General features: G+C 31.1%; 1 protein-coding gene across 1 annotated transcript in view; it reads right to left on the reverse strand.

Moving 5' to 3' along the window:
- The window catches only part of LOC111704073 (ras GTPase-activating-like protein IQGAP1), a gene marked incomplete at its 3' end in the record, with an annotated part of 13513 nt that extends 2618 nt beyond the window's left edge, over positions 1-10895 (reverse strand). Inside the window, exons 1-18 of the mRNA XM_023476214.1 lie at positions 10782-10895; positions 10614-10651; positions 10266-10513; positions 9999-10166; positions 9179-9281; positions 8755-8854; positions 8486-8569; positions 8108-8271; positions 7280-7409; positions 6805-6910; positions 5970-6041; positions 5483-5558; positions 4814-4952; positions 4140-4290; positions 3351-3423; positions 1180-1300; positions 667-766; positions 453-512 (exon numbers count right to left, since the gene is read on the reverse strand). Coding sequence (XP_023331982.1) covers positions 453-512; positions 667-766; positions 1180-1300; positions 3351-3423; positions 4140-4290; positions 4814-4952; positions 5483-5558; positions 5970-6041; positions 6805-6910; positions 7280-7409; positions 8108-8271; positions 8486-8569; positions 8755-8854; positions 9179-9281; positions 9999-10166; positions 10266-10513; positions 10614-10651; positions 10782-10816 — 1968 coding nt within the window. The remainder of the gene's footprint in view (positions 1-452; positions 513-666; positions 767-1179; positions 1301-3350; positions 3424-4139; positions 4291-4813; positions 4953-5482; positions 5559-5969; positions 6042-6804; positions 6911-7279; positions 7410-8107; positions 8272-8485; positions 8570-8754; positions 8855-9178; positions 9282-9998; positions 10167-10265; positions 10514-10613; positions 10652-10781) is intronic.
- Positions 10896-11491: the final 596 nt, after the last annotated feature.

Consider the following 11491-nt stretch of genomic DNA (forward strand, 5'->3'; position numbering starts at 1 on the left):
AGGATACTGGGTACAGGATACTGGAACATCTTCTTGAATAAGCAATCAAATAAGTACTTATGGAACATATTCTCAAATAAACACTTCTTGGACATATCTCGAAAATTATGAATGAATTTTGATTGTCAATTGAAACATTAATCAATCTAATATTATTTAGAATGCAGAAAATAAGTTAAACTAACTTCATTTTGACGAGATTTTTTTTTATTATTTTCATGAAAAATTTGCTGAAATGAGTGAAAATTTAAAAAAACGGTGTATTTTCCAGGATAAATATCCGTACAATCCGTACAATTTGAAAACAAATCCGTACAATCCGTACAATCCGTACAATTTTAGGGTAAAAAAAAATTCAATCCGTACAATCCGTACATTTTGGCCACCCTGAAATCAATATATGAATAAATGAAAAAATGAATAAGTGAATAATTGGATTGCCTCTGTTTTACCTTTGGTTTTGTCCACGCAATCCTTCCCCCCTCAACTTCTATAAACACTTCACTTCCATCCTAAACATAATTTTACATATTAAAAAGAATGAATGTGTCATGGAAGACCAAACGGTTGTGGCTCATGGCGGCCGGAAGACAAAAAAGCTTATATATGGCATGAAAGAGAAAAATGTTGGGGCTCATAGCCGCTTGCCTTCCCCACTCATCTGACCTGAAAGTAGTGTTTGACCCAACTATGTTGACCGTCTCGCTTTCCAACCATCCTTCGTTGAAACCCTTTCAAGATATCCGCTCCATCTTTTCTTTCAGGTCTAAATAAGATTGAATTTATTCAAAATTGAAATTATTCAAAATTAAATTGATGAAGATGTTTGACCATGTAAGTATTGTATATGTAAATACGGTATAGATATTGATAAAAAATATGGTTTTTAAACTTGCTTTTCGCACTCAGTTCGAGGTTTCCAGTTACTATTACTTACAAATGCGCGTAAATGAAAAACAATCATTGTACATTATAATTTTTTGTTTAACTAAAACTGTATTAAACATAGTGCTTTTATAGCATAATAGTTAAAAGGAAATGTGTAGAAGTCGACTTTCAAGTTTTGTCAAGTTGAATATCTAGAATTTAAATTATCATTTTGACGCATTGACTTAAAAAAATAATTTAGTTGAACTACGTTTTCTTGTTAAAACGAAAGATTATGTTAAAACAATATACCTATCTCTAAGTCCAAAGAGTTCCCAGTTATTGAAAAGATAGGATAGGACACCGTTGACATCTCCATACTCTGCTGCACTGTTTATTCCTCTCAAGGCACCGGCTATACTCTCCGCTTCACCTGGAGATAAATTCATATTTATCCACGGCATTCTACAATATTTAACCTCCATTCATAACATAGCAGATAATTTCATGTCCCATGTCCCATGTCCCTGTCTCATCTATATATAAATGAGATTCAATAAGATTTTTTTAAAGTGAAACAATATTTATCACTTTAAATGTAAAACAATTTTTATCATATTCTGTAAAAATCCGTGAAATCATTGTAAAAAATGCCCAGTATCAGTTTTATTCCAACTGATGATTGGGTAAGACCCATGAAACATTTTGTCTTGGAAGAAATATATATTTAAACATCTAAAATGTGTATTTAAACTGAAAAAAGTTGAAAATACTATATTATATATATATACATATAGATGAGACATTCATTTGTATTTAAATGTAAGCAAAGGCTTGTTGACCTTACATTGCTTTATTAATGTATCTGAAACATAAATGACCTCTGTACAATGTACATATAACGGTACACTGTGCAGTGTACAGATGATAAAAATGATAAAGTTGTAAGAAAATAAATCATGATAAATAAAAAAATATAATTTAAAAATCTGCTTGCTTCTGTTTGCACTATTATGTAAGCTTTTCTTTTCATTTTCTGAATTGGGTTTCCTTATTTGTCTAAGCTTAAAGCTCATTATTTAGCAATAATGAATAGCCCTATGCATTAAAAAAGTAATCCTAGACCTAAACATTTTATTAGATTTAAAGTTAGGATGATTTTTGTAAAAACTTTTGCATTTTATCAACACTCAGCAGTCTACAGAGTGTTCCCAATTAACATGAGAATTAAGTCTTTGATTTTCAATTTCAAAGAATCAACGAAGGCAGACCACTTTCGGAAAGCTTAAAACATGTACATTGTACACGTAAATCATGACGACTTCATAATTCCCATGTTTATTGGGACGTGTATAATATGACAAGAAAACCAGCATTGGTTGGTATTAACTTTTATAGTCCGACTCTTTGCACTTTTTTTCGGGTAATTAAACAATTTCAGATATATCTGAATTTTAAATGAAAAAAAGATATTTCATATTTAGGAAGTGACTGCATTATAAAAAAAGAAAGAAGATTAAAAAATAAGCTAATCCCTAATACCATTTTGTTTATAATGGATGGACCATAATTCTTCAGTTTGAGAATTTTATTCTTTTTGGAACTAACACTTTTTATGTTACAATAAGACACTGCCCGGTGTTTTCAAGCTTTTAACTTTCCACCGTCTTTTTTTCAAGTGTTTTTAAATTAGGAAAAAATTGATAGATTCTTATTAATTAAAAAAGTAAACTAATAATCTCAGGTTTCTTTTTCTTTTTCAGCCAAAATTTTGGATTATCGATAATTATTCTTTGAACTAGGACAATTTAAAAGTAAAATTTGCATTTTTAAAAATAAATAAAAGAAAGCTATGGTACCGACATATTTTATGCGAACTTTGCCTAGCCGAAAAAAATTAGCTATTTTTATCAATCGGTACATTGCACTGCCCTTTTTAAAAAAAAATATTTTATCTAAATCTGGTCAAAAAGTGATTACAAAGTAGCTGTAACAAAAAAAGTATGCGACATAGAAAAAAAAATTACATCTGGAAATAACTGATTGATAATGCAAATTAAACGAAAAATGTTCCCTAAGTACCATCATTGGGCAATGGGCATCATGTATTTCTGGAAAATATTCTCGAATGAACACTTCTGGTTCATATTTTTGAAAACATGAAAGAATGAATTTTTATTTGTCAATTACATCAACAATCAACCTAATGTAATTCGGTCCTCGGAATGAAGATATTAAGCTGAACTTAATTTTGACGGAAATTTTTTAGAAAATTTTCATGCAAAAATTAGCTTTTCTTGAATCAAAATCGAAAAAAAAAATGTTTTCCGGATTAAAAATCCTGAAATTGAGACATTCTTTGTACATTCCGTACAATTTTTTGATAAAAATAAAAAACCGTACAATCCCTACATTTTGGCCACCCTTTAAAATTATTATCTAAAAGCTAAATTAAGTTTAAGAAAAAGGCATAAAGCTCCTACTTGCTAGATCTTGAACTGTTCTATATGCCTCCTCTATATCCTCCAGCCATAGTTCCATTTCCCGTTCTTCAATCTACAACAAAAGCAAATCCAATTTTTTGGTAGAAATGTTAAATTTAATTTAATGGCCTTGTTTGTTACATTAAACTTGTTTGTTATCATGTGACTTGTTTGTTATCATTAAACTTATTTGTTACATTAAACTTGTTTGTTATCATGTGACTTGTTTGTTATCATTAAACTTGTTTGTTACATTAAACTTGTTTGTTACATTAAACTTGTTTGTTACATAAAACTTGTTTGTTATAATGTGACTGTTTGTAAATATGCAACTTGTGAATAACCTAAAACTTGTTTCTTACAGGAAACTTGTTTTCCATCTCTATTTTTTTTTTACATGAAATTTTTATACTTGAAACTTTTTTATTACATGAAAATTGTTTGTTAACGGACACTTGTTTGTTGTCTGAAACTTGTTTGTTTTCTCTTCTTTGCTTGTTACCTGAAATTTGTTTTTATCTCTAACTTGTTTGTTACATGAATTTTGTTTGTCACATGAAAAATGTTTGTTACCTGAAACTTGTTTGTTTTCTCTTACTTGTTTGTTTTCTCTTACTTGTTTGTTTCCTGAAACTTGTTTGTTTTCTCTAACTTGCTTGTTGCCTGAAACTTGTTTGTTTTCTCTTACTTGTTGGTTTCCTGAAACTTGTTTGTTTTCTCTTACTTGTTTGTTACCTGAAACTTGTTTGTTTTCTCTAACTTGTTTGTTTCCTGAAACTTGTTTGATACCTGTGACTTATTGGACTGAATATTAATAAGCTCCTGAAAGCAGCGTATCTCCTCCCTACTAGATATCTTGAACCCTAAACCCTCCAGAGCTTCAACTAATCCTTCTCCACCTCCTCGCACAGCATTATTCACCCGCTCTATATACTTCAACCTTAATAATATTTAAAAATATCATATTATACTAACTGAAGTGCTTGGCGTTGCCCGTGGGACACTTTGAGAATTTGTTTAGCCAATTGTTACCCCCAGGGTACCCACTCCCCCATGGGCCTCAATTTTAAAAGTTAAATTTTATTTCTATTGCTTCTGATGGGTGGAACCTTAAAAGACATTAAAAATTAAATACTTAAGCCGCAGTTCTTTGATTTTTTAGTGCAAGCAACCCGTAAGTGGTTGCAAGTAACGTAAAATAAAATGAAACCATATAAAAGATAATTCATTGAATTTTTAGTTCTGAACAAAATGCAAGGAGTGCAAGCGACCCGTAACTATTTGCAAGAAACAAAAAATAAAATGCCACTCTTACGAAACCGAGTAGCCCATTTAGTAAATAGAAAGAAGTAGTTGAACAGCGAAGACGTAAATGAACATCGTTTTATTAACTTAAACAGGTGCACAAGTATTCAAATTCTTTGGTAAGTGTAAGTAAGAAAAAATTTCTGATTAAATCTAACCTCTGTATATCCTGTGAGTACTGATCGTTAACATTATCTATGATCTCCTGTATCTCAGAGTGTGTCAAGAGTTTACCAGACTTGAGAACACGTTTTATTACAGATTCAGCATACTGTTCTAATCCCTCGTTAGCTAGGTCTAAATAAAAACAATCAAAACAATCAAAAGATTCAGAAAAATAATTATATATTTTTATATTTTAAAGGATTTTTTTAATTGAACAGGGATATGAATTTTGGTAAAAAATCGTTCTCCCTTTACCCCCTCTTAAAAAAACAAACTAAATTTTTTCCTAGGACCAATAAAGAATTTGTTTGGGAACTTTAATCCCTGAATTAGGAATTGATAATATTCTGGGGAAAATGAATCACATGGGATGAAATTGAAAAGTAAAATGAAGAACAAACAATCTTACGATCCAATTAAAACAAATGAAGAACAAAATAACTAAATACTGTCTACTAGCTGCGTTGCCCATGGAATTTTAAAAAACACTGGAAAAAATGTCTAACAATGAAAAAATATTCTGATTTTTTAACTTCTGTTAACCGCCGGGTAATTATGGGTTTCCTCGAAAAAAAATCAGCCAATTTCGTTCAGCGTTGGGCCAGCTTTAGCTAACATATATATATGAATAAAGAGCTTTGTTATCTACATGTATAAGGTACCTTGTATATAAAGTTCAGGTTCTGTTAATGCTTTCTTTACTTCTCTCACATCACCAGCTAGTCCTGCTATCCCAACCTAGTGAAAGGGGTACAAAATTAATTATAATGCTATGTTAAACCGACCAAACTGTCCACTTCTCAGTTCAGAAAATAGATGATTTTTTCCCTCTAATCTGAGTATCTAGTGATTCCTGGCCTTAATATTGTAAAACAGTGAGAACCATAAAACTCTGAAATAGAGAGAAGACTTTTAGACTTAATTTACGACTTTAAATAGTCTAATAAACATCAGACACTTGTGCAGTGTAAACAACCTCATTTTATTTAATAAGTTACTAATAAATATATTTGCTTTGTAACATCAAATACACTTAATTATTGCTTTCGTCTTTCTATTCCGCACTTTTCTGGTTCTCACGATGTAAAAAAAATATTTCACGTATTTATTTATTATTTTTATTTTCTTGTTAAATATAACTTAGTTTACCTGAGCAACCAGGTTGAGAAATAAAAGAGGTTTATATATTCCGTCATAGTTTAAATCAGACTCACTGTCTCTCTAAATATAGTTCAAATCAGACTCACTGTCTCTCTAAATATAGTTTAAATCAGACTCACTGTCTATCTAAATATAGTTTAAATCAGACTCACTGTCTCTCTGAATATAGTTCAAATCAGACTCACTGTCTCTCTGAATATAGATTAAATCAGACTCACTGTCTCTCTAAATATAGTTCAAATCAGACTCACTGTCTCTTTAATTATAGTTTAAATCAGACTAACTGTCTCTTTAAATATAGTTTAAATCAGACTCACTGTCTCTCTAAATATAGTTCAAATCAGACCCACTGTCTCTTTAAATATAGTTTAAATCAGACTCACTGTCTCTCTAAATATAGTTCAAATCAGACTCACTGTCTCTTTAATTATAGTTTAAATCAGACTAACTGTCTCTTTAAATATAGTTTAAATCAGACTCACTGTCTCTCTAAATATAGTTCAAATCAGACTCACTGTCTCTTTAATTATAGTTTAAATCAGACTAACTGTCTCTTTAATTATAGTTTAAATCAGACTAACTGTCTCTTTAAATATAGTTTAAATCAGACTCACTATCTCTCTCAATAAAGTTTATTGTTACAGGGGCAAAATTTTTTTTCATTCAATCTTTGTTGCAAAGGGTTATTTATTTATATAAAAAAAATCTTAAAATTTGTTTTGCCGTCGCTTGCATTATTATTTTCCTGTGATGTAGTTTGATGGACGATGTTAAATAAAATTATAATGTTTTCCTTGAAAAACCTGAGTTTGGTAATTGCTACCTGTATGATGCCAAGTTCTGTATAGTAAAGATGAGCTGCGGGATGAAGAACAACAGGAAGATGGAGAGCAGGGTGTTGGAGAGCTTCTAATATTCTACTCGAGTCTCTAGTTTTAGCAATATTTTAGCAAAATTAATCCAAAAAATTTAAGAAAATGTTCCAAACCCCAATAAACAGTTATTCTCTTGAATACAAAGACATTTTTACGTAATCAATAAATCACTTATTTCATTCTTGTTCAGACAAAACTTTTCAGGGTTAAATTGTGAATAGAGGTTAACTTGAAATTCCAACGAGAATCTCTTGAAATAAAAGTTTATAAATTCTAATATTCGGTTTTTATTTTCTCATAGAGTAAATAAAGTAGGTGTAAGTTCCGCATTAAAAAAAAATATTTTTCGGTCAAGGTATATTCTCTTTCTTTAGTTCTTGAGATTTGTTTGTCACGAAGATGAAAATCATTATAAATTTTAACCTGTGTCTCAATGCTGCGTTTACTTCGGCAATAGCGTGCTCGAGAGAGTTCTTCTCCTTCCCGAGTAGGTTAGCGGACACTACGGCCTCATAAATCCTCGTCTTCTTCAACACCTCATTCTCATCCATACCTTGAGGATGTAAGGTTTAACGAACTTTGATTGTAATTTTTAATTCTATGAAGCAGGGGTGTATCCCCCAAAAAAAGTATTTTTTCCCGAATCAGAAAATAAAACCATAATAACATAATTATCTTCCAAGGAAAAAAGATTTTCAAAAGAGAGAATGAGTGATTTTTCAAGAAAATATACACCTCTATTATTAAGATTTTTTTCACAAGGTAAACACTGTTTTCCTTTAAAGACATTTTTGGAGCACAATCTTAAAAAATAATCATTAATAAAACTCTTCAGGGCATGGATGGAGACTTATTTGTATTAGGAATGATTCCGGAGAAAATTCATGTTTTATTGGGGTAGAAAGTGTCAAAAAGATGGACAAAACTGGCCAGTCTATGTTTAAATATTCTTCCCCAACCCACATTTTTATTTAATGTCTAAAAAAACCAGGATCAAAAAAATGGAGTAAAATGGCGCTAAAAATACTAAAAATGAGGAGAAAATAAAAAACAATATGAATTACTTATTAAGTAAGAAAGCTTCAAAACATATAACCCTTTTTATTATGCACAACAAAGCACAAAGTTTGCATAATTTTTTTTGTCTGTAATTTTCTAAAACGATAGCTTATCCATACTGCCCACAATTCATATTGTAGTAACTGTATTAATGATATAGTGAAATAAGAAAATAGAATTTGTCTTGACTACCTTCAACATAATCCAGAAGATTAGTTAGATAAAGTTCTGCATTGTCCGCCTCTAGTAGATGAGCAACACCAAGACAAGGATCCTGGAGAAGGAACAGAAGAGCCTCAGCGTCCTCGGCTAGAACCTCGGTCTTTACACCCTCAAGAGAGACCAAAAGGTTGGTTCTAAACAACAATTAAATTGAAGAGAATATCCAAGATAGTGCCATTCTTTTAAAAAAAGGGACGCGAGGTCAAACACAACATTTTTTTAAAACACAGAATTTAAAATACTACAGTTTAAGTGAAACCGTTTTTTCGATTTACGAAAATATTTAATATTTTATTTATGCCCTAAATTTTCTAAATTGAGTTGTTACAAGTGTAATGGTGTAATTACCTTGAGATAAGTTCCTGTAATTCTGCCTGTGAGAAAGGTCGACCAAGTTCTCTGTACTCACTGTGTAGCACCAACATGTACTGTCTACACAAAAAGAACCATATACTTCTATTAATAGAAAAAAGGGAACCAGCACGATATAACACACAAAAAATAGGAATATTGCGCTGAAAATGATAAAAATGAGAAAAAAATATGAAATAGAAATAGAAATAATTTGGAATCACAAAAACAGTATGACTTCCATATTAAGTAAAAATGGTTCCTTCCTTGAGTTCTCTTCGTGTACTTCTTTAAGTCTGGAAACAGGATTACGAAGCAGAGAAAACATTCCTTCCACATCCCGAATCTCAATACAACCACATAATTCTACAAAAATAGTATTCAAGAATATAAATCATTCAGTACTTAGTGTAAAATGCATATGTCTTAAATGCAGGTTTATTGGGCCAAACTTGAATGAAAGTTAATCGTATTTAGATCAGTCCACTTATAAATTAGATCGAGTCGTAATTTAATCACAGCTCAAAATTATAGTTACATGCAATCTTTTGGAAAATCTGGACTTTTGTAATTTAAGAAAAATCATTAATTTTAATTATATAAACTTTTCATTAAAATAAATTATGATAAATATATAATATCTTAAATGAGAAATAAACGAAATGATTAAAATAAAAATTAAAATCGAACCTGAGAATAATTCCTCCATTTTCTTTTGATCACCATCGTCGGTCAGCATTACACCCAACTTCCGGAATTCAGGAAGCTCAACGCCGGCCTTGTTCAACTCATCCTAACAGTATATAACAGCTCAATTTGATTTTATAACTTGAAATATAATTTCCTTAAGTACAAACCCCCTCTTGCCTCTTTTTAGTCACTTTTCATAATTATATCTTTATTTTTTCAAAGTGTACGAACATATAATATTTTCATTTTCCAGTGCTTTGGCACTTATGATTAGATGGGTTTCTTATCTTATTTATCAATTTTCTCTTAAGTTTTCTGTTTTGGTGTAAAGTTTGACTTTTTTGCCACTGAGTATATGTATTTTTTCCCTGGAAGTACACAAAACACGCCGGACTAAGCAGGGAGAGATGGGTTCTGTTTTTTTTCTAATTGAATTAAACGCGTCTTGGTTTAAGGAAGGAAACTATAAGGAAAAGAAATCTGAAAGAGGTCCCGTTATGAACCCCCCAGACCGCCGGCAGGGATGGGAAGCACCGTCCCACTCCTACTCTAACTGGACCTTTTTACCTACAACAATTAGCCCATTGTCAGAAGATACAAAGGTTTATAATTCAACTACTTTTAAAACTTCAGCAGCTGTCTTTTTATACTTTTTTAATTTAAAACGCATCCGCGACAAAAAAGTTTTTAAGAGAAAAGGCGAAAATAATCTGTTAAAAAGTTAAATTGTGATCGAAAGTCTCAGGTTCCTGGGATGAGAACCGAACTGTTAGATCCGCGTGAAATCGTAAAATAATGGATTTTTTATTTTTTTTTTAACCTGCATAAGTGTAATTTCTGCATCTGTAAACTGAACTCGACCGAACAGATCCTCAATCCTAGGCGCGCTACCATTTTTGTACATGACCAAACTTAGAGCGTGCAGGCAGAATATTGCACGTGGCATGTTCTTCCGGTCATAAATATCCGTCGTTTCCGGCAAGAATATCTAGATTGAGAATTTAGATACAAAATTGTTAAAACACAATGGACAGAATCACTGAAAATAGTTATTCTTAAAAATACAATTTGTTTACTGAAACTCTACCTCTAGGAGGCCAACATGCCTAGCTGCCTGAAGGAAAAAGTTTATATTCTCAGTGTGTTTAAAATGTAGGCCTGATCTACGAAACCTCTCTTGGTCAGCATCAAATATCTTGCTTCGTGGTACTAAGTTCGGGGCACAGAAATGTGCGAGTTTAGCTAAATATACGCCGTTGGTAAAGTTCGCCTCAAGCTCGGTTGCAGGCGGAAGATTTTCGCCGATACATTCTGAAATCCAGTTTTTTGCTTCCTCTGCTCAAAACATAATATTGTTCAACATATAATTTAAAAACAGATAATGATAATTATTATTTTACAAAATAATTTTAAATTTTAAATCATGTTTATTTTCCTAGGTGACACAGATATTCATATGCAGAGTTTTCTTGCCTAAATAGAGTATTATTAATAGTGAAATTGTCCTTTTTCTTTATTTCTGTCCGATATTTTTACAAGCATGCAACTCTTTTCTCCCAAATGAAAAGGTTAAAAAAATTACCTTTAGGTCAAATAAACTTACCTCTTGGTATCTATATCAACTCGTTCTGCATCCATTTTTTGTGATGTAGATTTCCTTATATTAAACTCAATGTTTAGTACAAAAACAGCATATTTGTCTGAAATAGTATATATTACAGATAATTCAAGTCATTTGAAGTTTAATGGTTTTCTTGGTCTTAAATATCCAATAAGTATTGTTTATACTAAACAACTCCCTGCAAACTAGAAAGAATAAGGTAAAATTCATGAGATACCACCGGTACAACTTTGTGACCTTGTAGCTCCTCTAGTTTTACTTTACACTCAACCATGAGAAAAGCTAATTTATCTGGTTCCATATTAGAAAATTCATAACACTATTGTTATTCTCATTTCTCTCAATAGCTCTTCATTATGAGATGATCCATGATTGAAAACACGTACAAAGCTATTCTTAAGTGCAATTTACTTTAGTTTGACGTGAAAGTAATCTGAAATAAATCTCCAATATTCTATCTACATAATGAAAGATGGTCATTTCCTAGAGAGCGATTTTTGGCCNTGCGTACCTTGATTTAAAATAAAGAAATAATTTGCCAATAATACATTTCTTTCGGTTTCATTGATTGATTAATTAACGTTTATTTCTATTTGCATCCAAAGGCGAGCACCTTATATGTCAAATAAAGATTCCAAATCATTAATAACTTATTAACTACAAATTCTTGTTTCAAAATACAACTGTCAGCT

The sequence above is a fragment of the Eurytemora carolleeae genome, unplaced genomic scaffold, assembly GCF_000591075.1.
Source record: "Eurytemora carolleeae unplaced genomic scaffold, Eaff_2.0 scaffold582, whole genome shotgun sequence".
Taxonomy (NCBI): domain Eukaryota; kingdom Metazoa; phylum Arthropoda; class Copepoda; order Calanoida; family Temoridae; genus Eurytemora; species Eurytemora carolleeae.